The sequence below is a fragment of the Pseudophryne corroboree genome (genome assembly GCF_028390025.1).
Source record: "Pseudophryne corroboree isolate aPseCor3 chromosome 3 unlocalized genomic scaffold, aPseCor3.hap2 SUPER_3_unloc_9, whole genome shotgun sequence".
Taxonomy (NCBI): domain Eukaryota; kingdom Metazoa; phylum Chordata; class Amphibia; order Anura; family Myobatrachidae; genus Pseudophryne; species Pseudophryne corroboree.
The window spans coordinates 443734-469127 of NW_026967585.1; the positions used below are offsets into that span (position 1 = coordinate 443734).

A 25394-nucleotide genomic window follows, 5' to 3' on the forward strand; every position below is an offset into this window, starting at 1 on the left:
CTGCTGGAAATAAAATACATTATGGAAATGTGAAATTTTCTGTAACAATATTAATCTTGTAAACAATAGGAGAAGACGACTCTCTGGGACACTTAATTGTAAATGTGTGTGTATAATAAAACATAACTTTTAATGAAGGCTTTATAATATTGTGTCTCAGACTATCATTGTGTCCACCCTCCTGAGAACACTCACAATAACAAATGTAATATTATAAGACTTAGATATATCTCTCTCTTGTACTGGTAACTAACCATGAAGTATAAATGGAGATGTAGTCACTCGCCAAGTCCTATGTCAGCACCAATGTAAAACAATGGATGGGGAACATATCGTATGAATTGGAGATTCTAGATGAACAATAACATCAGTCATATGAGCTGATGGATCAGAGAAATGTCTCCTAACATTACTCCTGGAAGCATTGGTAAGGTAGCATTCCTTTATGTGTGTGCTCATACGCTGGCAAGCCTGTATATGTGTTACTCACCCTTATATAAGGTATATTGCTACAGCAGAGTAGGTGTGGAACAAGGTACTTTACATGCAATACACCATATGATACACTGCAATCATCATCTGCTAGGTTATAATTCATTTTTACAAACACCCCCCCCCCCCCCATCATCAGTGTCTTACCTCTATACTCTCAATAGTAATAAGGATGATGTGTGTACGTTAAGTATGATACAGAGAATTACATATCAGGATCAATACAGCTGCCACCATACTTCTGCTTCTCATACATGTGCTACTGGCAGCAGTGAACATCTGAGTGAGAGTGCAGGGAAAACAGCAGAGTCTGATGAGAAAGAGATTGGATCTGCCTTTGCAGGGCTGTACCACACCTGTCACCCCTGTTAGTATATAAAATAATAAATAAAAGGGGCGTGATCTATCCAGACGTGCTTTCTGGAGCTCTCCTCACTAAGTGGCTTCTTATCTACCCTACCTGATAGCTCTCAGCCGCCACTGGGACCAAGACCCAATCTATTAAGTCCCCCACTCCTTCTGTCCAAAATCCGTTTGCGCCGCTCACTCTGGGCACCGTTCACTGCCGCAGCCTAGCGACGCCGCTGAAGCCACGGGCTGTATTCTGGGGCTAAGTGCGCTCAGTCTTTCCTGCACGCTCCGGACTCCTGACTTGGAGGCGCTTTTGTCTCAGACGGGTGCACAGCTCCCACTACTGCTGGGGACAGAACGGGCTGCCCACAGTCACTGGAGCCCGGGGGTGGTATTGGGAGGTGAGATGGCTGCCAGTTTGGATCCTGGTGCCCGGCCATCACATGCTTTGCCTTCAATAAGGTGTAAAATTGATATAAGCCGCTAAATAAGTGTCCTGACGGCTGGACCGGGGTCATTACACTAAATTGAGGCATTTGCCTGGAGGTGAAACTACCTTCTATTTATATGGTACCACTATAATCTACTTCCTCTCAGTCTACATGCAGAGCCCAGTATCAAGTATCGTCTGAGTACAGCTCATTACACTCTGATTACAACCTCACAGTATATTATTTTGTGGATTTATTCACTGAATATATTTTGCCATTTGTGTCTCTCTGTGCTGAGTACTTCACGTCTGTGATCACGCTGACCTCTAGTGGAATTTCTCAGTCATTACTGTGTTATTTGAGTTGCATTACATCATGTTTACTTGAAATTTTGGCTCGGATTCCCCCGTCAGCCCGACTAACAATTTAATTTTGAACTAAGTAATATTGATGTAACCTCCTGACAGTGTACTACTGCTCATTTATTTATAGATTGTTTGTATTTTCCTATCTCTGAGAGGTCCGTCTCTTTGTAGCTGGCTTACAATACCTCCAAAAAAGGTTAAAAAGGTACCAAATCGGCCCCACCTGTCCATCTCTTTGGTACCTCGAATTCAGGTGGTCCTTCTGAGACTGCTACATCATCATCTGCTACTTCTTGTCAGATGCACAGCCCAGCTGTAATGGCTGAAGACTTCTTAAGACACTCTAGATGGTCCTGCTACTCTACGCTCCCTTCAGGAAGACATGGTCTCTATTTGTGATAAAGTCATTGATTTAGAAGACAGGTCTCGGAGAAATAATATCAGAATAATGGGCGTTATGGATTATGTTACAAATGCTGAGCTTTATGATTATGCCACGGTTCTCTTTTCAGAAACTTTCACTGAAGGCTTCTGCCGCAGACCTTCTTATTGATAGGATCCATAGACTCCCAAAATCCAAACAGGCCCCTATCCAAGCACTGAGGGACACTCTGCTAAGGGTCCACTTTTTCACATTAAAGAATTCATTCTACGGGTTGCTTTGTATTCCTCGTCCATAACTTAGTGCCTGGATAATCTGCAGCTATTTCTGGATATTTCTACTGTGACGCTGGACAAAAGGCGTCTATTCCACCCAAGGAAATGTACAATACAAATGGGGCTTTCCTACTAAGAATATTGTGATGCGAAACGGCGCCTTCACAGTGATACCTTCACCCGAGGATGGCCCTGCTATTCTGAAAAAGTGGGACATTCCTGTTGACAGTCCTTCATGACACTTTACCTAAACCAATCCCGGAGGAGTTGTCTTCCGTCTTTAAGTAATATGCTAAAGGAGTAAGACTGGTAGAGACACTCAGAGTTTGTTTCCTACTGTAACATGTGCCAACCGGGACTAAGTTACTGGACATGGATCTATTTTTGGGCCAGATTTATTTGCTCTTGTTATGGGTATAAAACATATATTTTTATCTTTATTTCCTGTGCTATTTAATTGCTATATGGTATATGGTCTGATATTCTTTCTACTCTTACGTTTCATAATACCTTTCTAGAATGTTTGGGTGTTCAAGTAAAGCATGACTGATCGTCTAACATCCTGTTGCCCTTATAAAGGTGTTGGTAGAACCTAAATTGGATATCAGGCCATGTTCCTGGCCTTTACCTTCTTTGGATACATTGGTTACATTGAGATATGATATTTCTTTGTACAGTTGTTACTATGGGTTCACTACGGCTGGCCGGCGGTCGGGCTCCCGGCGCCCAGCATACCGGCGCCGGGAGCCCGACCGCCGGCTGACCGACAGTGTGGCGAGCGCAAATGAGCCCCTTGCGGGCTCGCTGCGCTCGCCACGCTACGGGCACGGTGGCGCGCTACGCGCGCCACACTATTTTATTCTCCCTCTATGGGGGTCGTGGACCCCCACGAGGGAAAATAACTGTCGGAATGCCGGCGGTCGGGCTCCCGGCGCCGGTATACTGAGCGCCGGGAGCCCGACCGCCGGCATACAGAATGCCACCCGTTACTATGATGACTAGATTTTGCACTCTCGTATGGCTACTTGGGGTAGTCGGTGGGTTTTCCTTTTAGGCCCGACCGCCACCTTTTTCTGCCTTTCAGTCATGGTACCCTGGTGACGGAATCTCTATGGACGCTATTTCTGTTTGTCTCCCATTTTAGTTCACTATTTTATTTTTTCTGCGATTTGATAGCTTGAAGTATGCACACGCCCTACAGACTCTATTGAACTTTACACAGATGATCCTAGATGTTTCATACCATGATCTGATCTCTCTCTATCACGGTGACGTTTCTAAGTCTTAATGTAAAAGGTCTCAATTCTCCCCGTAAGAGACACCTTACATTAAAATATTTCACTAACCAGAAGGTGGCGGTGGTATCCATTCAGGAATCACATGTTCCATTGCACTCTCCCCCTCAGTTTACCAATAACTACCCAACATGCTATATCTCTTGTGGTGCTGGTAACACACATGACATAATGTGAGGGGGAGAGCAGGAGTATAATAGGGGCTGATGGCTCCTGATGTATGAGATACACCAGAGAGTGTTGGGAGGAGACTGGTCAGATCTCTGGGCTGGTAACACACAGTGACATGATGTGAGGGGGAGAGCAGGAGTATAATAGGGGCTGATGGCTCCTGATGTGTGAGATACACCAGAGAGTGTTGGGAGGAGACTGGTCAGATCTCTGGGCTGGTAACACACAGTGACATGATGTGAGGGGGAGAGCAGGAGTATAATAGGTGCTGATGGCTCCTGATGTATGATATACACCAGAGAGTGTGGGAAGGAGACTTGTCAGATCTTTGGGCTGGTAACACACAGTGACATGTTGTGAGGGGGAGAGCAGGAGTATAATAGGGGCTGATGGCTCCTGATGTATGAGATACACCAGAGAGTGTGGTGAGGAGACTGGTCAGATCTCTGGGCTGGTAACACACAGTGACATGATGCGAGAGGAGAGCAGGAGTATAATAGGGGCTGATGTCTCCTGATGTATGAGATACACCAGAGAGTGTGGTGAGGAGACTGGTCAGATCTCTGGGCTGGTAACACACAGTGACATGATGTGAGGGGGGAGAGCAGGAGTATAATAGGGGCTGATGGCTCCTGACTCCCTCACTGGGAAAATATATATTCCTCATTAGTTTGTACCGACAGAGGAGGGTGTAGGAGAAGGGATTGCTGCAGTGTCTGAGCAAGGAGAATATGTGACTCTTTTCTGTAATTAGTGTTTATTACTCACCTGTGCTGATATCTGTAGGGATCTCCTCCTCCTTACACTGCTGATCACCCCTCACATACATTTCTTCTTCTCCCTCTATATCTTCTGCATTCATATCAGTCACATATGTCTCTTCTTCATCCTCTATATCTTCTGCCTTCATATCAGTCACATACGTCTCTTCTTCTCCCTCTGTATCTTCTGCCTTTATATCAGTCACATACGTCTCTTCTTCTCCCTCTATATCTTCTGCCTTTATATCAGTCACATACGTCTCTTCTTTTCCCTCTGTATCTTCTATCTTAATGTCAGTGAGACATTCATCCTAAATAGCCCATAAAACAATATACATTAATAATAGTATATTAATAGTATAACAGTGTATAAGACACACAGCTCCTCTGCACATTATATAGTGACAGTCACTTTGTTATATTGGTGAGACCCTAAATCCCACCTACCTGATTCTCTTGTGGGGTCCTGTGATTCTCCTCTGTACAATCCTGGGAATACAGAGGACGGGGACATCTCTCTGGGGTATCTCTGTTACTGGGCCCATCTGTAGGAGACACACAGTGACTGAGTACAGTGTATATATGTGATTATCAGGTGATGTGTGTATATAGGGGGCCCCATACCTGCTCTCCCCTGTACAATACATGACAGTCTCCTCTTACCCAGTGATAAGAGGGGTCGGTGATTCTCCATCATCACGTCCTTGTACAGACCCCTGTGTTCCTCTATACACTCACCCTCCTGCATGGAGACATAGACAGTGACATCCTGATACCTTATAGGAACCTGACACACACACAGTGATACAGTCATCACCCAGACACATCCCCTGGTGTTACTGTATAATGCCCCATTCCCAGCAGTCACCTCTCCAGTCATCACCCACACACATCCCCCGGTGTTACTGTATAATGCCCCATTCCCAGCAGTCACCTCTCCAGTCATCACCCAGACACGTCCCCTGGTGTTACTGTATAATGTCCCATTCCCAGCGGTCACCTCTCCAGTCATCACCCAGACACATCCCCCGGTGTTACTGTATAATGCCCCATTCCCAGCAGTCACCTCTCCAGTCATCACCCAGACACATCCCCTGGTGTTACTGTATAATGCCCCATTCCCAGCAGTCACCTCTCCAGTCACCATCCAGACACATCCCCTGGTGTTACTGTATAATGCCCCATTCCCAGCAGTCACCTCTCCAGTCGGCAGCTGAATGATCTTGTTGGTGAGTTCCTGGATCTTCTGGTCACTGTGTCTCTCATGTACCAGTGAGTGAGGTGGAGGCACCGTGATGGGGCTCTGGGACCTGCTCAGTCCTCCTGTCACACGAGGATGGCTGCTGGGTGTCTCACGCTCACCAGATGTCTTCTTCACACCTCTGTGAAATGGGGGAGACATAAATATCACTGTAAATACGCCCAGATCCCCTCACCTCCACAGTCATGTCTCTGTATTATTACTATAGATAATAGGATTTTGGTACTTACCAGATAAATCCTTTTCTTTGAATCCACAGGGGGCACTAGAGTACTCTTGGGATATGGACGGTGCGATAGCAGGGATAGGCACATTTAAAAATGTAAATGTGTAACTCTCCTTCCCTCTCCATACTCCCAAGACGCCTTAGTGTTTTTTTGTTGAGCTAAATAGGAGCGACAGAGAGGATGAACAATGGAGAATTACATATAACATTATAACATAACGGACAACTAACAAATTGACATGACAATAGATAGCAATCACATTAACATTTGAACAAGTCGGTGAAAATGTGTTACCATAAGAACTACTGAACTTACCACCAGCCAGGAGAAACTGCTCTGGGTGGGTGTCCAGTGCCCCCTGTGGGTGCAACAAAAAGGATCTATCTGGTAAGTACCAAATCATATTTTCTTTTTCATCCACTAGGGGTCACTGGAGTACTTTTGGGACGTACCAAAGCTTCCCTCTGGGGCGGGAGAGCTGTTTGGCACCTGTAACAGTAGACGGCCAAAGCTAGAAGCTGATGCTGCAGAATTATCAATATGTCAGTATGAAATAGCAGATTCGGTGGCTTGCATGATAAGGCACCAAATTGTGCAACACACCTTGCTGAAGCTAAGGCTAGGAGAAACACAGTTTTCCAAGTTATAAACTTAACATCCACGTGTTGCAAGGGTTCAAAACTTGACTGAATAAACATGCAAAACCAGATTCAAGACCCATGGAGCTGTAGGTGGAATGAATGGAGGCTGAACTCTAAGGACACCTTGCAGGAAATTGTGAACTGTTGGCAAAAGAGCCAAATGCCTTTGAAAGAAAACTGACAAGGCAGAGACCTGCACCGTTAGTGTCGCGAAACGTAATCCTCCATCTAACCCCGTCTGTAAAAAGAGCAAAAGATGGGATAACGTGAAAGAAGATGTCGGAAATATCCTAGCTTCACACCAACCTATATAAGCTCGCCAAATCCTGTGATAATGAGCTGCTGAAACTGGCTTCCTAGCACGTAACATGGTTGGTATAACCAACTGTGGAATGCCCTCTCGTGTTGAGAGTGGTCTCAACAGCCACCCTGTAAAACGCAGCCACGCTAAATCGGGGTAAAGGAACGACCCCTGCTGTAGTAGGTCTAGACGTAGCAGAATCAGCCAGGGATCATCTGCGAGTAGACCATGAAGATCCGAGAACCACACTCTCCGAGGCCAACGAGGCACCACTAGTATGACGGTCGTGGACTCTCGTTTGATCCACTTTAGCAACTGAGGAAGCAGCGGAAATGGAAATAGATACACGAGGCTGTATGGCCACGCTATGGTGAGAGCATTCACTGCCACTGTCTTTGGATCTCTTGTTCTGGACACATAACTGTCTGATGATTATGGCGAGAAGCCATTAGATCCACCTTTGGGTAACTCTACCGCTGGACTAACATCTGGTACACTTCTGGATGTAAGGCCCATTCTCCTGGAGGAAAATCCTGACTACTGAGATAATCTTCTTTCCAGTTGTGCAGTCCTGGTATGAAGACCACCAACAATATCACGTGGAGATGTTCGGCCCAATTGAGGATTCGAGCAACTTCTCGCATGGCCATGCGACTTCGAGTCCCTCCTTGTTTGTTGATGTATGCGACTTCCGTCACGTTGTCCGACTGAACCTGAACAGTCTGAAACAAGAGCAAGTGAACTGCCTGACGCAGAGTGTTGTAAATTGCCCTGAGTTCCAGGACACTGATTGACAGTAATCTTTCTCGGTCTAAACATAGACCCTGAAACTGACAATGTTGGACCACTGCTCCCCAACCTTTGAGACTTGCGTCCAGCATCAGAATTATCCAATTCCAGACTACAAACCTTTTTCCCGCAGTGAGATTGTGTATGTGGAGCCACAAGAGTATTGATACTCTGGCCCTGGAGACAAGGGCACCATCTGATGAATTTGTAGACGAGAGCCGGATCACTATGCGAGAAGATCCAGTTGAACGGGACGTGAGTGAAATCTTCCGAACTGGAGTGTTTTGAAAGATGCCCCCATCTGTCTTAACAGTCGAATGCACAAATGCACCGAGACTGTCCGTGGTTTGAGCACTAGCAGTACTGGATGATGAATAGCATGTACTTTCTGTTATGGCAGGTAAATGCGTTGTTCCACCGTAATCAGAATCATTCCTAAAATTGAGTTCTTTGACACGGGACATGACTTGATTTTTTTTTTAAAGTTGACAATCCAACCGTACTGAACTAGTACACTGTACAACAGTGAGGCATGTTTATGAAGTATTTGTTGAGACGAAGCCTTGATGAGAAGGTCATCTAAGTATGGAACGATTATCACTCCCAGGGATCTGAGATGAACTATCATCACAGACATCACCTTGTGAATACCCGAGGCGCTTGTTGTACTGCAAACTTAAGTACGCCTGATGCGGTGGCCAAATTGGAATGTGTAAGTATGCATCCTTGAGATCCCGCAAAATCATGAATTGCTGTGGTTCTTTAATGTGTAGTAAGTGACGTACCGATTGAACCCCTTTAGGTTCCATATCTGTGTGACTGAGCCATCCGGCTTTGGTACTACAAAAAAAATTGGAATAAAACCCTTGACCTTGCTGGTGTACTGGAACCTGAACCAAAACTGCTGAATGTATGAGAGACTGATTAGCGGCCTGCAGACCTGCTCAAAAAACCGCATCGGTGGTAGACAATCAATCTCTATTTTGAAACCTTTGAAAACAAAATTGCGGATCCATCTGTCTGTGATGTCTGAAACCACGCAAAGTGAAACTTCTGAAGGTGTGCTCCCACAACTGAAGAGCCGAGATGGGCTGGAAGAACGTCATGCCACTGGCTCGTCAGCGGCCTTTGTGTCCTGACGACGGTTAGTGGTTTGTTGAAAACCACGTCCCTCTGCATGGTTGTTCCTCCAGCCCAGCATCGAAAGGACTGAGGTCTAAAAGATTTGAACGCTGGTCCAGCGCATTTCCTTTTAGGAACTGGTGCAGGCAATGGCAGGAAAACAGATTCTTCCCCTCCCCCGTTGACTGAGAATTCCATTTGTCCAATTCAGGACCAAATAACATCAGTGGAAGGCAACGCCTCTATTCCTCATTTTGACTCTGCCTCGGCCTGTCAAGAATTAAACCACAGCGTCTGTCGGGACGCAAGCCGAGAACAAACTTGTCCGACATCCAATGAAGCCGTACCTAAATACTCAACCAATTCACAAATGTGATCGGTAAGAAATATAAGCTGATCTGAGGAAAAACCTTGTTGTAGGCCTAACCTGAGCTGTTTCGCCCATGCAACTACAGCCTTGTTAACACAAACTCCAACTCAAACAGGTGTAAGCATCACCCCTGTTGCTGTATACATGGACTTTAGCATGGCCTCCAGCTTACTCTCCGAGGGGTCTTTAAGCGTAGCTGCACCCGGGACTGGAATAGTAAATTTTAGTGAAAGTTTAGAAACTGAAGACTCCACCGATGGTGATTTAGTTGTCATAGCCTGTGGGAAAAGATATTTAGACAGAAATCGTGTTGTCCCAGAAAAGTGTTTAACTGGATTTAGCCATGCTTCTATTAACTGCTTATTAAGAGATATGAAAAACACACAGTCGCCCATAGTCTGCTAGCAATAAAACCTCATATGTTTCAGTACAACCTAGCAGCTGGCGTACCGCTCTAATGAGATCATCATAGCTCGGGCTATTAGTGACCTCACTATCTGACCCCTGACCCAATGCTGAGATATCAGACGTGGCGTTGAATCGTCAGAATGTAATTATGAGACAAACGATGACCATTCTTAGAAATTGAACTATACATGGACTTTGTAACCCAGCAAAGTTCTAGAAACATCCTGAGCCCACATTGGCTGCTCACACGGTATTATCCGTGAATCAGACTTAGCCGCCTCCCTGTCTTTTCGAGCAGTGGACAACTCTGACTGCAAATCAGGCATTCTCACAGTTATCACAGACATGCTGCTGTTTCTCATATTGTCATGCAGACAGACAGACAATAATACAGTGAGACAACGTCCGCACAACTCAGTGAAAATAACTGTAGTGTCTATAATACCGCGTGTACCGCACTGTGTTATAGAGGAAATCTATGATGGTCACTGTGCCACCTACTAAACACCCCTGCCCCCTCTAGTGGCCGTTTGTTGTAGGACTGACATATTGCTGTAGGAAGAAGCAAGAAGTAGGTGTGTAACCTTTGTGTGAAAACGGCGTCCCAGCATGTGCATCTGACTATAACCTATGACCCCCAAAAGTACTCATAACCTAGGCCTAATAGCCTGTTATGTCCCTTATAGCCCTGGCCACCATACCTTATATTTAGAGGAACCGCTGAACTAGGGACCGCCATGAACTCCCCCAATGCTTAAAGCAGTGAGCCGCGCCTAGCTTCTTCCACCCCATCCCCCCCCGCATTGTATACCGTGCGCCAGCTATGAGTGACGGCGCCCTGCAGCTGCCTCAGCTACCCACCGTGATCTGTGCGCTGGTGGAAGCCGGAGAGCGGGTAGATGTGTAATGTGACGGGCGTCCAGCGGCGGCAGTGTGATCTGTCTGCTGCTGCGAGCCGCGCTGCCGGGAGCCGCTTCTCTGGAGCGGCGAGGTGTAGCCTGACAGGTGCCCAGCGGCAGCATTATTTGACCACTGCTGGAAGCCGCTTCCCACTTGTCTAGAGGGGCAGATTGTAGAGGCCAGCGGCAGCGCTGTTTGGAGCTGCGCTGCCGGGAGCCGGGCAGGTGTGGAGCGACACAGGTGCTCAGTGGCAGTATGTGTCTGACCGCTGGTGGGAGCCGGGAAGAGGGGGAGTTTGATCCAGTAAAGCTATACCTTAGTAAGCAGCTTGTGGAAAACACGTTCCCCGCACATGGAGGGGCGGCAGCAGGAGCTGACTGCCCCACTATCACAGCAACAAACAGGCCCAATGGGGTGGCGGCATAAGCTGACTGCCCGCTCCTTACCTCAGTGTAATGGGGAGGCTCCGACGTGGCTTCTCTCTAAGCTCCGTCCAGCTCCTGCAGCCATGTCTGAATCAGCTAACGCTGATGAAGGTCTATAGCGGGTCTTCTCTGTCTAAGCACCAACAAGCCTTCACTGCACAACAGCAGCACACACTCACGGACCCACGCTTCTTAATAAGCTGGGAAGGGAGTGTGATTGATACAAGAAAAAATATTTAGAAAAATTAAAAGTAAACCCTGGAATGACTCCAGGATGCGACCTTCCCTGGTGAAGGCACAAAAAACACTGAGGCATCTTGGGAGTATGGAGGGGGAAGAGGGTTACACATTTAAATATTTAAATGTGCCTATCCCTGCTATCGCACCGTCCATATCCCAAGAGAACTACAGTGCCCCCTAGTGGATGAAAAATAAATAAGTGATGTCACTGTGACACTCCCAGATCCCCTAACCTCCCCAGTCATGTCCCTGTATTATTACTATAGATACAAGTGATTTCACTGTGAAGCTCCCAGATCTCCTCACCTCGCCCTCACGTCCCTGTATTATTACTATAGATATGTGATGTTACTGTGATGCTCCCAGATCACCCTCACCTCCCCAGTCATGTCCCTGTATTATTAATATAGATACAAGTGATTTCACTGTGAAGCTCCCAGATCTCCTCACCTCGCCCTCACGTCCCTGTATTATTACTATAGATATGTGATGTTACTGTGATGCTCCCAGATCACTCTCACCTCCCCAGTCATGTCCCTGTATTATTACTACAGATATAAGTGACGTCACTGTGACACCCCCAGGTCCCCTCATCTCCCCAGTTATGTCCCTGTATTATTACTATAGCTATTAGTGATGTCACTGTGAAACTCCCAGATCCCCTCACTTCCCCAGTCATGTCCCTGTATTATTACTATAGATATTTGATGTCACTGTAACACTCCCAGACCCCCTCACCCCCCAGTCATGTCCCTGTATTATTATTATAATTATTATTTAAGAAATAAGTGATGTCACTATGATGCTCCCAGATCCCCTTACCTCTACAGTCATGTCCCTGTTTTATTAGTGGAGATATAAGTGATGTCACTGTGATGCTCTCAGATCCCCTCACCTTCCCAGTCATGTCCCTATATTCTTACTAGAGACATACGTGGTGTCACTGTGACGCTCCCAGATCCCCTTACTTCTCCAGTCACGTCCCTGTATTATTAGTAGAGCTATAAGTGATGTCACTCTGATGCTCCCTGATCCCCTCACCTCCCCAGTCATGTCCCTATGTTAATACTATAGATATAAGTGATGTCACTGTGACATTTCCAGATTCCCATACCTCCCCAGTCATGTCCCATTATTATTACTATAGATATAAGTGACGTCATTGTTATGCTCTCATATCCCCTCACCTCTCCAGTCATGTCCCTGTATTATTTTTATAGATATGTGAAATCACTGTGACATTCCAAGATCCCCTCATTTCCCAGTCATGTCCCTTTATTATTACTATAGATGTAAGTGATGTCACTGATGTCCTCACCTTCCCAGTCATGTCCCAGTATTATTACTATAGATATAAGTGATGTCACTGTGAAGCTCCCAGATCCCCCGCACCTGCCCAGTCATGTCCCTGTGTTATTACTATAGATATTAGTGATGTCACTGTGACACTACCAGATCCCCTCACTTCCCCAGTCATGTCCCTGTAATATTACTATAGATATGTAATGTAACTGTAACACTCCCAGACCCCATCACCCCCCAGTCATGTCCCTGTATTATTATTATTATTAAACATATAAATGATGTCACTGTGATGTTCTCATATCCCCTCACCCCCCCCCCAATCATGTCCCTGTATTATTACTATAGATATAAGTGATGTCACTGTGACTTTCCCAGACCTCCTCACCTCCCCATTCATGACCTTGTATAATTACTATAGCTATAAGTGATGTCACTGTGATGTTCCCAGACCCCTTCACCCCCCAGTCATGTCCCTGAATTATTATTACAATTATAAATATAAGTAATGTCACTATGATGCTCCCAGATCCCCTCACCTCCCCAGTCATGTCCCTGTATTATTAGTATAGATATAAGTAATGTAAATCTGACGCTTCCCCATCCCCCTCACTTCCCCAGTCATGTCCCTTTATTATTGCTATAGATAAGTGATGTAACTGTGACGCTCCCAGACCACCTCACCTCCCCAGTCATGCCCCTGTATTATTACTATAGAAACATAGAATTTGACGGCAGATAAGAACCACTTGGCCCATCTAGTCTGCCCCTTTTTTTTAATCCTTTAGGTAATCTCAACCCTTTTTGAACCTTAATTCTTTGTAAGGATATCCTTATGTCTATCTTATGCATGTTTAAATTGCTCTACAGTCTTAGTCTCTACCACCTCTGATGGGAGACTATTCCACTTATCCACTACCCTTTCTGTGAAGTAATTTTTCCTTAAATTTCCCCTGAACTTTAAGGAAAAATTACTTATAGATATGAGTGATGTCACTGTGACATCATTACCACTCCCAATGTATAATAATAATAATAATAATAATAATAATAATAATAATAATACCAGGACACCACAAGCTGCTGTCCCTGTATAATAATAACCATACACAAAAACCTGCTCCCCCCCGTATTATACTAATTACAACAGGACACCCCATTCTGCTCTCCCTTTACAGTAATAATAAAATGACACCACAGGCTGCTCCCTCTGCAAAATAATAATAATAATAGGACACAACAGGCTGTTCCCAATGTATAATAATAATAATAATAATAATAATAATAATAAAAATAAAAGGAAACCACAGGCTGCTTCTCCTGTATAATAATAATAATAATAATAATAATAATAACAACAACAGGACACCACAGGCCGCTCCCTTCTGTATACCTGTACTAATAATAACAGGACACCACAGCCTGCTGCCCCTGTATAATAATAATAATAAGTGGACACCAATAGCTACTCCTTTATAATATTAATAATAGGACAACAAAGGCTGCTCCTCCTGTATAATAATAATAATAATAATAACAACAACAGGACACCACAGGCTACTCCCCCTATTGAAAAAATAATAATTCTTCCTCTGTATAATATTAACAGGACACCACAGGCTGCTCCTACTGTATAATAATAATAACTGAACACCACAGGCTGCTCCCTCTGTATAACAATAACAGGACACGACAGGCTGCTCCTCCTGTATAATAATAATAATAATAACAGGACACCACAGGCTGCTCCCTCTGTATAACAATAACAGGACACGACAGGCTGCTCCTCCTGTATAATAATAATAATAACATCAGGACACCACAGGCTGCTCCCTCTGTATAACAACAGGACACGACAGGCTGCTCCTCCTGTATAATAATCATAACATCAGGACACCACAGGCTGCTCCACCTGTAGAGCAGGATGCCATAGGCTGCTCCTCCTGTCTATTATGACAACACATGATGCTACCCCTGTATATTATTGCAACACAGGCTGCTCCCCCTGTATATTATGACAACACAGGCCACTCCCCCTGTATACTATGACAGCACAAGATGTTACCCCTGTATATTATGACAACACAGGCTGCTCCCCCTGTATATTATGACAACACAGGCCACTCCCCCTGTATACTATGACAACACAGGCCACTCCCCTGTATACTATGACAACACAGGCCACTCTCCTGTATACTATGACAGCAGAGGATGCTACCTCTGTATACTATGACAACACAGGCCACTCCTCCTGTATACTATGACAACACAGGATGCTACCCCTGTATATTATGACAACACAGGCCGCTCCCCCTGTATACTATGACAGCACAGGATGCTATCCCTGTATATTATGACAACACAGGATGCTCCTCCTGTATATTATGACAACACAGGTTGCTCCTCCTGTATAATATGACAACACAGGTCGCTCCCCCTGTACAGCACAATGCCACAGTGCTGTAATGTCCCGGGTATAGAATTACGGTAAGGGTGGGTTCTGCGCCACCTGTATTACGGTAACAGCGGGGTCTGCGCCACATGTATTACTGTAATGGCGGGGTCTGCGCCACCTGTATTACGGTAACGGCGGGGTCTGCGTCACCTGTATTACGGTAACAGCGGGGTCTGCGCCACATGTATTACTGTAATGGCGGGGTCTGCGCCACCTGTATTACGGTAACGGCGGGGTCTGCGTCACCTGCATTACGGTAACGGCGGGGTCTGCACCACCTGTATAACGGTAATGGCGGGGTCTGCGCAACCTGTATTACGGTAATGGCGGGGTCTGCACCACCTGTATTACGGTAACGGCTGTGTCTGCGCCAACTCTATTACGGTAACGGCGGGGTATGTGCCACCTGTATTACGGTAACGGCGGGATCTGCGCGACATGTATTACGGTAACTGCGGGATCTGCGACACCTGTATTACAGTAACGGCGGGGTCTGCGCCACCTGTATTACAGTAATAGGACACTAGAGTGTCAGCCACCTGTACAGGGATAATGCAGCACCAGAGGCTGCTCCAGCTGCACTATAACAAGGCACCAGAGGCTGCTCCCCCTGTAGTACAGAACCTGACACCAGAGCTGCTCAGCCTATAGAATAATAATAATAATATCATTACCTGCTGCCAGACACAGCAATGGCTGCTCTCTGCTCCTGCTGCCTTGTGGGAATGATAGAAGGAAGGCGGAGCTCAGACCAGGGGAAAATGGCCGCCGTTCCTGACGTCACTACACGGCCAGGGAAGCTATTGCTGCTGCCGGACTGGTCTACAAGAAAATGGCCGCCGGCCTCCTGCACTGAGGACATGTATGTTAATATTCATTAGCAGAGAGCGTGGCTGTGGGCGGGTTGAAGGAGGGGAGGGGCCAGTAACCAATAAGCAGCCTGTTTCAATCATGCCCTACTTCCGGACTGTGCGTTCCAGCTTACTTCCGTATTGTGCGGTCCACATACAGGAAGGGAGTTTTCATCGACTGTTGCAGCCACACAGTGTCCGTGGAGATCAGGTAATGGCGTCTTACTATACAGGGGGAGCAGCCTGTGGTGTCCTGTTATTAATATTATACAGGGAAGCAGCCTGTGGTGTCCTAATATTATTATTATACAGCGGGGAGCAGCCTGTGGTGTCCTGTTATTATTACTATACAGGGGGAGCAGCCTGTGGTGTCCTGTTGTTATTATTATTATACAGGGGGAGCAGCATGTGGTGTCCTGTTATTATTATTATTATTATTATTATTATACAGGGGGAGCGGCCTAAGGTGTCCTATTATTATTATACAGAGGGAGCAGCCTGTGGTGTCCTGTTATTATTATTATTATACAGGGGCAGCGGCCTAAGGTGTCCAGTTGTTGTTGTTGTTATTATTATACAGGGGGAGCAGCATGTGGTGCCCTGTTATTATTATACAGAGGGAGCGGCCTGTGGTGTCCTGTTGTTGTTATTATACAGAGGGAGCAGCCTGTGGTGTCCTGTTGTTATTATTATTATTATTATACAGGGGGAGCGGCCTAAGGTGTCCTGTTGTTGTTGTTGTTGTTATTATTATTATTATTATTATACAGAGGGAGCAGCCTGTGGTGTCCTGTTATTGTTATTATACAGGGGGAGCAGCCTGTGGTGTCCTGTTGTTATTATTTTTATACATGGGGAGTGGCCTGTGGTGCCCTGTTGTTATTAGTGTTATACAGGGGGAGCAGATGTTTGTGTACGGTTATTATTATACAGGAACAGCAGCTTGTGGTGTCCTGGTGTTATTATTATACATTGTGAGTGGTGGTGATGTCCTACAATACTGGATGAATGGCCTGAGGTGTCCTGCTTTTAAAGACATCTGTTATTATTTTTATACTGGGGTGCAGCCTTTAGTGTCATTATTATAAAATGTATTAAATGTAATTGTGGGGATTGAAAATATTGCTCAGTATGAAGCAAATGTATATCACACACCTGGGAGTGTCACAGTGACATCACTTATATCTATAGTTATAATACAGGTACATGACTGGGGAGGTGAGGGGGATCTGGGAGCGTCACAGTGGCATTACTTATATCTGTAGTAATAATACAGAGACAAGACCGGGGAGGTGAGAGGATCTGCGGTTGTCACAGTGAGATCACTTATATCTATAGTAATAATATAGGGACATGACTGACGAGGTGAGGGGATCTCGGAGCGTCACAGTGACATCACATATCTTTAGTAATGTAACTCCTCTTTACCTGGGGGTACAGTGTATATGTGCAATGAGCCTCCACCCAAGCTATTTAGAGCCCAATACTCTAATCGCTTAGGAAATAACCTACCCCTGCCTATAACATTAGTATGTGATGTAAGCAGATAGGACTATGCACATTTACCTATCGTACCTTTCCTTTGTGATTTCAGGCTCTTCCACAGATACGGAGACAGTTCCACCCTTAAGTATACTAGTTTTAATATGTAAGAAGTTATAGGCCACCTTATACAGTTATATCATATAATACTCAAACCATGAACCGTTCTTCTAATATACCCCACCTATACATAATAATATACCCCACCTATACATAATAATATACCCCACCTATACATAATAATATACTCCACCTATACATAATAATATACCCCTCCTATACATAATAATATACCCCACCTATACATAATAATATACCCCACCTATACATAAGGTAATGCATGCAATACAGAGCATACGATTCCATAAGAAAGTTGTGGGGCTGCGTTTGAAAAACCACCCGGGTTCTCTTACTATAATCGTGCACGGTTGGGGCCCTTTCGTGTCTGTGTATAAGAAGTACTCTGGGTTATATGGGTATCCACTTGGAGCAATTGTCCTCACGATTGTTGAGCAATCCCTACTTCACGGCAATGAATAGCATGGTTTCCATGGAAGATCTAATTGTAGCGCTCCTAGACAACCTGAAACAGGAAGGTAGTACGTGGAGCTCTCCACCCTGGAATCCCTGACACCCGTGATCTACTCGTTACATATAGTGGGGTGATGATCTGTGTTACCTGTCCCAGTATAAGCGTAGCCCCACTGTAGATCCGTGGGGGTGGCTCCAGAACATACAGACGTCCCGGTTATTGGCACCTGTCTCTGATAGGTGGGGGGTGCTTAGTCTCTGTAATGTATAATTTCCAAGTTTAGGTGACCCTGCGCCCTCTCCGAGCTGCTTTCATCATTATACACCCCGCACTCTATGACTGCTCCCCGGCTGGTCATTATCTAATGGATATGGAGTCTCTAGAGGTGATATTTATACTCCTCAGATCCACCGATGCTGCTGGTCCCTGTGCTACTGTGCTGGGGACTGGTACTTTAATAGTTAAAGGATGATAGGGAAGTATGCAGATTAGCAGGATTTATATGGGGGCATCCTGCACTTACAGTGATAGTGTGCCCGGTCTGGACCTCCCCCCGACTCCGCCTCCACCAGCAACCGGGCTCTTCCTGTGGGTTGGATGGGATGAGGGGCACAGCTCTGCCTCAGGGGGAGGGGGGGGGTGAACTGTCTGCTACTGCTGGACTCCTGGTAGCTGCTGCCCGAACTGCGATCTCCTTCCATGTACTAGCCTGCCCCGCCAGCGCTCCGCCTCCCAGCACTCTCGGTGACAACCAGGCAACGGGACGTCCCTGCTCGGCGTCCACCAGGGGAAATTAACACAGCGCTTCTCACCCACAGCGGAAGACATCCAATTCCTTTCCCCCACAGGGGCTCTCTCACTCGCAGGGAACCGCCTTCCTGTAAGCTCCCTCGTCTCAGCTGCCAGCCTTTTTCTCTCCCCTTAGTCAGCCCACCAACAAAACCGCCACTACACGCGCTCAGCCACCTCTCTCAGCACACGGGACCTCTGGAAGCTTCTCCATGATCTCCCCCGCGCACTGCGCGCTTACCAGAGTCCCCTCACCTTCAGCAGGCACAGAATAATAACATGCATAAACACTATACATTATTGGATCACTAGAAAGATCCAAGTTATTATCACATATATGGTATACATCAGTTGGCAGCATCTCTATTACCTTATAGATCTACACATTCATTAATTGATTTGCCCCCTCATAGTGTCCCAAGGCCTTCAAATCACTAGAGTACTACAGTAATAATACAGGGACATGACTGGGGAGGTGAGGGGATCTGGGAGCGTCACAATAACGTCACTTCTATCTATAGTAATAATGCAGGGACATAACTGGGGAGGTGAGGGCTCTGGGAGCGTCACAGTGACATCACTTATATCTATAGTAATAATACAGGGACATGACTCGGGAGGTGAGGATCTGGGAGCGTCACAATAACGTCACTTCTATCTATAGTAATAATACAGGGACATGACTGGGGTCTGAGGAGACTTGGGAGTACAGTAACACCAGGATATGTGTCTGGGTGATGACTGGAGAGGTGACTGCTGGGAATGGGACATAATACAGTAACACCAGGGGATGTGTCTGGGTGATGACTGTATCACTGTGTGTGTCAGGTTCCTATAAGACAGAGCTGGCCAAACTAGTCCTCGAGATCTACCAACAGTTCACATTTTCCAGACCACCTAGCTGGTGCACAGGTGTAGTCATTACTAATTAAGATGTGCTGAATTCATTCCTAACTGACAATTCTACAGATCTCCAGGAGGCCTGGAAAACATGAACTGTTGGTAGATCTCGAGGACCGGTTGGCCAGCCCTGCTATAAGGTGTCAGGATGTCACTGTCTATGTCTCCATGCAGGAGGAGGAGTATATAGAGGAACACAGGGGTCTGTATGAGGACGTGATGATGGAGAATCACCGGCCCCTCACATCACTGGGTAAGAGAAGACTGTCATGTATTGTACAGGGAAGAGCAGGTATGGGGGCCCCTATATACACACATCATCTGATAATCACATATATACATTGTACTCAGTCACTGTGTGTCTCCTACAGATGGGCCCAGTAACAGAGATACCCCAGAGAGATGTCCCCGTCCTCTGTATTCCCAGGATTGTACAGAGGAGAATCACAGGATCCCACAGGAGGATCAGGTAGGTGGGCTATAGGTTCTCCCCAATAAACCTAAGTGACTGTCACTATATGATCTGTAGAGGATTTGTGTGTCTTATACACTGATATTATACTGTTTCACCTCAGTTTAATCAAACAGTATGCAAATGTCATTGTATTTTTTGGGTTATTTAGGTAGAACGTCTTTCTCGTATAAAGGCAGAAGATATAGAGGAAGAAGAAGAAACGTATGTGACTGATATTAAGGTAGAAGATACAGAGGGAGAAGAAGAGACGTATGTGACTTATATGAAGACAGAAGATATAGAGGGAGAAGAAGAGACGTATGTGACTGATATAAAGGCAGAAGATATAGAGGGAGAAGAAGAGACGTATGTGACTGATATAAAGGCAGAAGATATAGAGGGAGAAGAAGAGACGTATGTGACTGATATAAAGGCAGAAGATATAGAGGGAGAAGAAGAGACGTATGTGACTGATATAAAGGCAGAAAGTATAGAGGGAGAAGAAGAGACGTATGTGAGGGGTGATCAGCAGTGTAAGGAAGAGGAGATCCCTACAGATATCAGCACAGGTGAGTAATAAACACTTATTACAGAAAAGAGTCACATATTCTCCTTGCTCAGTCACTACAGCAATCTCTTATACTACACCCTCCTCTGTCAGTACAAACTAATGAGGAATATGTATTTTCCCAGTGGGGGAGTCTGGAGCCATCAGCCCCTATTATACTCCTGCTCGCCCCCTCACATCATGTCACTGTGTGTTACCATCCCAGAGATCTGACCAGTCTCCTCCCCACACTCTCTGGTGTATCTCATACATCAGGAGCCATCAGCACCTATCATACTTCTGTTCTCCTCTTCACATCATGTCACTGTGTGTTACCAGCCCAGAGATCTGACCAGTTTCCTCCCCACACTCTCTGGTGTATCTCATACATCAGGAGCCATCAGCCTCTATTATTCTCCTTCTCTTCCCCTCACATCATGTCACTGTGTGGTACCAGCCCAGAGATCTGACCAGTCTCCTCCCGACAATCTCTGGTGTATCTCATACATCAGGACCCATCAGTCCCTATTATTCTCCTGCTCTCCCCCTCACATCATGTCACTGTGTGGTACCTATGTTTTCACCTGCAGGGTTCACAGTAGTATCCACAGGATATACATTGGGATATGAGGTATCGTCAGCGGATTGGCAGTAATGATCAAAAGGTTTCGGCCTCCCAGAATGCAACAGGCCAGTCTCCTATATCCCGCCTCCTGGCTCAGGGAATTCAGTTTTTTTGTTGGTGCGGCAGGAGCTGGACCACGATCTTTGGACTGCTGATTTTGGAATCCCTAAGCTCGTTATTAAATTTATTTTTGTAGTCTTAACTTTTTTGAGCGAGTTTTCTAAAAAGCGTCTTACACGCCACCTTAGAATGAGTCGCTCCAACAACTTCCCGCCCGGTCACGACAACGCTTACGCACGTGTTCAGTGCTGTTTCAGCGGGCACCTGTGTAGGATGTACTAGCAAGTCCAGCTGACGTTACCAGGCTGCGGCCGGAGAATGGGAAGAAGGTCAGGCGTCAGTTCTGCTTAGTGGGGGAGATGCGAGACACAGCCGCACTGTTCTCGGGGTGGGGACTACTGAACAGTCGCTGATGCGGCTGCCACCTCGGGTGCACCAGCACTAGGCCCCAGGGATCATAGGCTCCAGGGATTAGTGTGAGGCCGTTCCCTGGGGTTGATGTCAGCAGTGGGGAGTAAGACGCTCCCCTGGTCACCCCTCCCCCCGCTTCATGACCAGTTTCCTCTGAGTTTCCCCTCATGAACTGATTTCCCGCTTCCGTCTGAGACGCTGTGTATCTAAAAGGACCCGGTCGCAGTATAGGCGGCTGTGTGACTGGAGCATATGTGTTCACTGTTGCGTTCACTGAGCATTGGTGTACACTATTTGCGTCTGGATCCCCTCAGCGTACCATTGGGTACGAGGAGTTAGATAAGTGCCTGATGCATATGAGTCTGTAAACTATTACTGCTGTTTCATTCACTTTGCGACTGAATACGTTAAATATCCTATACAAGGAAATGCAGTAATATGTTTCTCCTACATACTTGAAATGTATCTGTAGTTGATTATGTGATCATATTGCTTATAATACTAATTAATAACCTGTGACTGATTGCTAGTGTGATTGCGGACTTTACTATTTCTGTCAGTTTTTTGGTATATTTCAATCCTCAATGCTGGTGCAAAGCAGGGAAGTATCAGATCGTATGTCACTTTATAGCTTGTTAAAGTGATTTCAGTCACAAATTGTGTAGTTAACACCGTACAGGTGTGTGATTTGTTTACCATTGTGATCGGACGGTGCTTACGAAAGCCCTCACCGCCTTGCGTCCCGGCCCCAGTCACAGAATGGAGTTTAGGTCACACGGGACCTGGCCAAATAGGGGATTCCCGCTTACCGTCAGTAACCGCCTGTTACTGATTCCACCCACTACGCAGTGGGCGGATTCTATGCAGCCACCACCAGACTCCTATTTAGTGGGGTCTGGAACCACTGCTCTGCTCTGTATGCGTCAACACGCTGTCTTACCACCCCTGTGTGGTATTGACGAATCTCCAATAGTTGCTTGACCAAGCACGGCACGGTAGCAGGTGGAAGGCGGAGCTTGGAGATGCTGGGTGTACCCTGGAGAGCCGAAAAACGGAGCTAAGTTTCGCTTAGCCCTGCAAGTCACAAGATGAAGCAGTCGTCTTGAGGCAGAAGATGTTTTATTTACCCAGTCTTAAAAAAGACTGTTCCCTATTGCTACCGGCAACTGCAATACAGCAAGTTGTTTACAGCAGAGTGAAAATGGTCTAATCCACCTCTGAAGCTCATAGGCCTCATCTTTTTATCTCAAACCAACATACAGTTCAACAGGGGGTAGTCCCACCCTGAGTCTTTTTAACCAATTGTTTTAGCTTTCACCAAAGCCTCCTGAATAATCCAAGGCAGGCACAGGTTCAAGTTGAACCCCCGTGGGCTTCTTTTGCACAGACATTATACAATATAGCTGAGTGGATAATGCCAGCTCCTATACTAGGGATAGGTTACCCTGTTAACCCTTACAAGAAAAACAGGCTGAAAGGCCTGTGGAAAATAAATCACACAGACATGAAACAACATCCTCACAGTCTACACATGTTTCAGAAGGAGACACTTGGGAGGATGAGGATTCCTCACATTCTGGGTCTGCATACAGAGACGAGGATGAAGGTCCCAGCTCAGTGGTTATACCTGAGCTAATTAGTTCTATGAAAGCCATTCTATCCTTATAGGAGGCAGCAGAGCCTTTGTTAAAATCCAATGCTCCTGTGTTTAAACATCCCAAAACAGTCAGAACTGAATTTCTGGCGTCAGAACAGCTGACGGAGATTATGCAAGAGGCTTGGGTAACACCCAGTAAGAAGTTTAGAATTCCAAAGAAATGGAATTCCCATTATCCTCTTCCAGCTGGGGACTGTTTAAAAAGGGAGGTGGCTCCCAAAATAGATACGCACGTCATTCGATTAGTGTGAAAATATACATTACTTCTGCCTTCAACATCATGAAATGATGTTACGGATAGAAAAATAGATGTTTTTTTAAAAACCATTTTCTCCTTGTCTGGGGCAATTGTGAGACCAGCCATGGCTTCAGCCTGGATGGCAAAAGCAATGGCCGCTGGGCATTGGCATCTAGAGAGCAAAAATCCCATTTTGCACATATTAAACAGGCGGCTATGTTTATGGAAGAAGCAGCCTTGGACATGGGTACTATTGCCTCTCAAGCATAAGCCTCAGCAGTAGCCGCTCACATGTCGGTTTGGCTACGTACATGGAAGTCTGACTCAGAGTCCAAGGAGTTTCTAGAGTCTTTGCCCTTTACTGGAGATATTCTTTTTGGTAAAGAATTACAGTATATTGGAGTCAGAAGCAGACTCTAAGAAAGCGAAGTTTCCTTCTACTTACCAGTCTAAACCTAATTTTTCAGCTTTTCGGTTCTTTCGGACCCAAGGAAAAGCGAAAGGAAAAGTTTACGGCAAACAGTCCCAATCAGACAAGTCTGGAAAGACTAAAAAGCACTGGGCTTACCAGAAGGCCTGCCTCCAAACCAGAAGATAAGCCATCAGGCTGATGGTGCGGGCCTCCACCTGGAGGACCCCAGGGTGGGAGGCCGACTTCTTCATTTTGCACAGATCTAGCAGCAGTCCACCACAGATGCCTGGGTGGAAGAAGCGGTATCTCACAGTTATGCGTTTGCCTTCAAGAAGCACCCTCCACAAAGGTTTTTTTGTACCAGCCTATCTGCAGTAGAAACAAAGGCCAGGGCCTTACAAGAGGCAGTTCAGAGGTTGCTTCAATCAGGAGTGATAATTCCAGTTCCTCCTGCGCAACAAGGACAAGGTTTCTATTCCAACCTGTTTCTAGTTCAGAAACCAAATGGGTCGTTCCAGCCTATACTCAATCTCAAAGTTCTGAACAAGTACATTTGGGTGCCTCAATTTCATATGGAGACTTTACGTTCCATTATTTTGGCCAAGGAGCTGGAGGCTTTTATGGTATCCTTGGATATCCAGGATGCTTACCTGCATGTTCCTATAGCACTGTCCCATCAGTGCTATCTCAGGTTTACCATCCTCGAGTAACACTTTCAGTTTCAGGCCCTACCATGTGGAATGGCCACAGCTCCAAAAGTGTTCACCAAAAATATGGTGGTAATGGCGGCTTATCTCCGTTGACAGGGGATAAGGATTTTTCCATACCTCCACGACTTATTAATTCTTGCACAATCTCAGAAATTGCTTCAGTGTCATCTGCAACAGACAATAGCTTGTTTACAGAGGCACGGCTCAAAAATTGGGGAAAGTCGTCCCTGGGTCCGTCACAACAGATGATGCACTTAGGGGGCTGTATTGGATTTCAGTCTTCAGAGAGTGTTTTTACCTCTGAACAAAATATCTACAATACAGTTGAGGATTCAGGATCCTGCTACAAAGTCAAAGGGTATTAATTTATGCAGCTATGTGTGTGAAGGGATCAATGGTGTCGACATTCAACATGGTGGAGTATGCTCAATTCCATTCAAGTCCTCCTAAATGTCTGATCCTTTCCAAATGAAATGGGTTACATCAGACAATAAAAACTCAAACTATGATCCTTCCTCTGGAAGTACGGAAGTCATTAGCCTGGTGTCCCATCTGACCAAAGGGAGACCCTATTGGATCTCAGATTGGGAGGTGCTGATTACGGATGCAAGTTTTCAGGGCTGGGGAGCAGTGTCGTAAAAAGGTAGCTTCCAGGGGCTGTGGATCAAGGAAGAAAGTTGCCTGCCGATAAATATATTGGAA

At 45.8% G+C, this 25394-nt stretch overlaps 1 protein-coding gene and 1 long non-coding RNA gene across 2 annotated transcripts in view; one reads left to right on the forward strand and one right to left on the reverse strand.

The window, feature by feature from the left end:
- Positions 1 to 5186: 5186 nt before the first annotated feature.
- LOC134984883 (uncharacterized) lies at positions 5187 to 15685 on the reverse strand. The gene is made up of 3 exons (XR_010191793.1): positions 15639 to 15685; positions 5722 to 5905; positions 5187 to 5265 (listed from the first exon to the last, which is right to left on the reverse strand). It is a non-coding gene; the product is annotated as an uncharacterized LOC134984883 (long non-coding RNA).
- Positions 15686 to 15948: 263 nt separating this feature from the next.
- LOC134984871 (oocyte zinc finger protein XlCOF6-like) overlaps positions 15949 to 25394 on the forward strand; it is a 37733-nt gene continuing 28287 nt past the window's right edge. The window contains exons 1-4 of the mRNA XM_063950349.1: positions 15949 to 16026; positions 19753 to 19831; positions 19950 to 20047; positions 20202 to 20601. Of these exons, the coding sequence (XP_063806419.1) occupies positions 19798 to 19831; positions 19950 to 20047; positions 20202 to 20601 (532 nt within the window). The 5' untranslated portion in view covers positions 15949 to 16026; positions 19753 to 19797. The remainder of the gene's footprint in view (positions 16027 to 19752; positions 19832 to 19949; positions 20048 to 20201; positions 20602 to 25394) is intronic.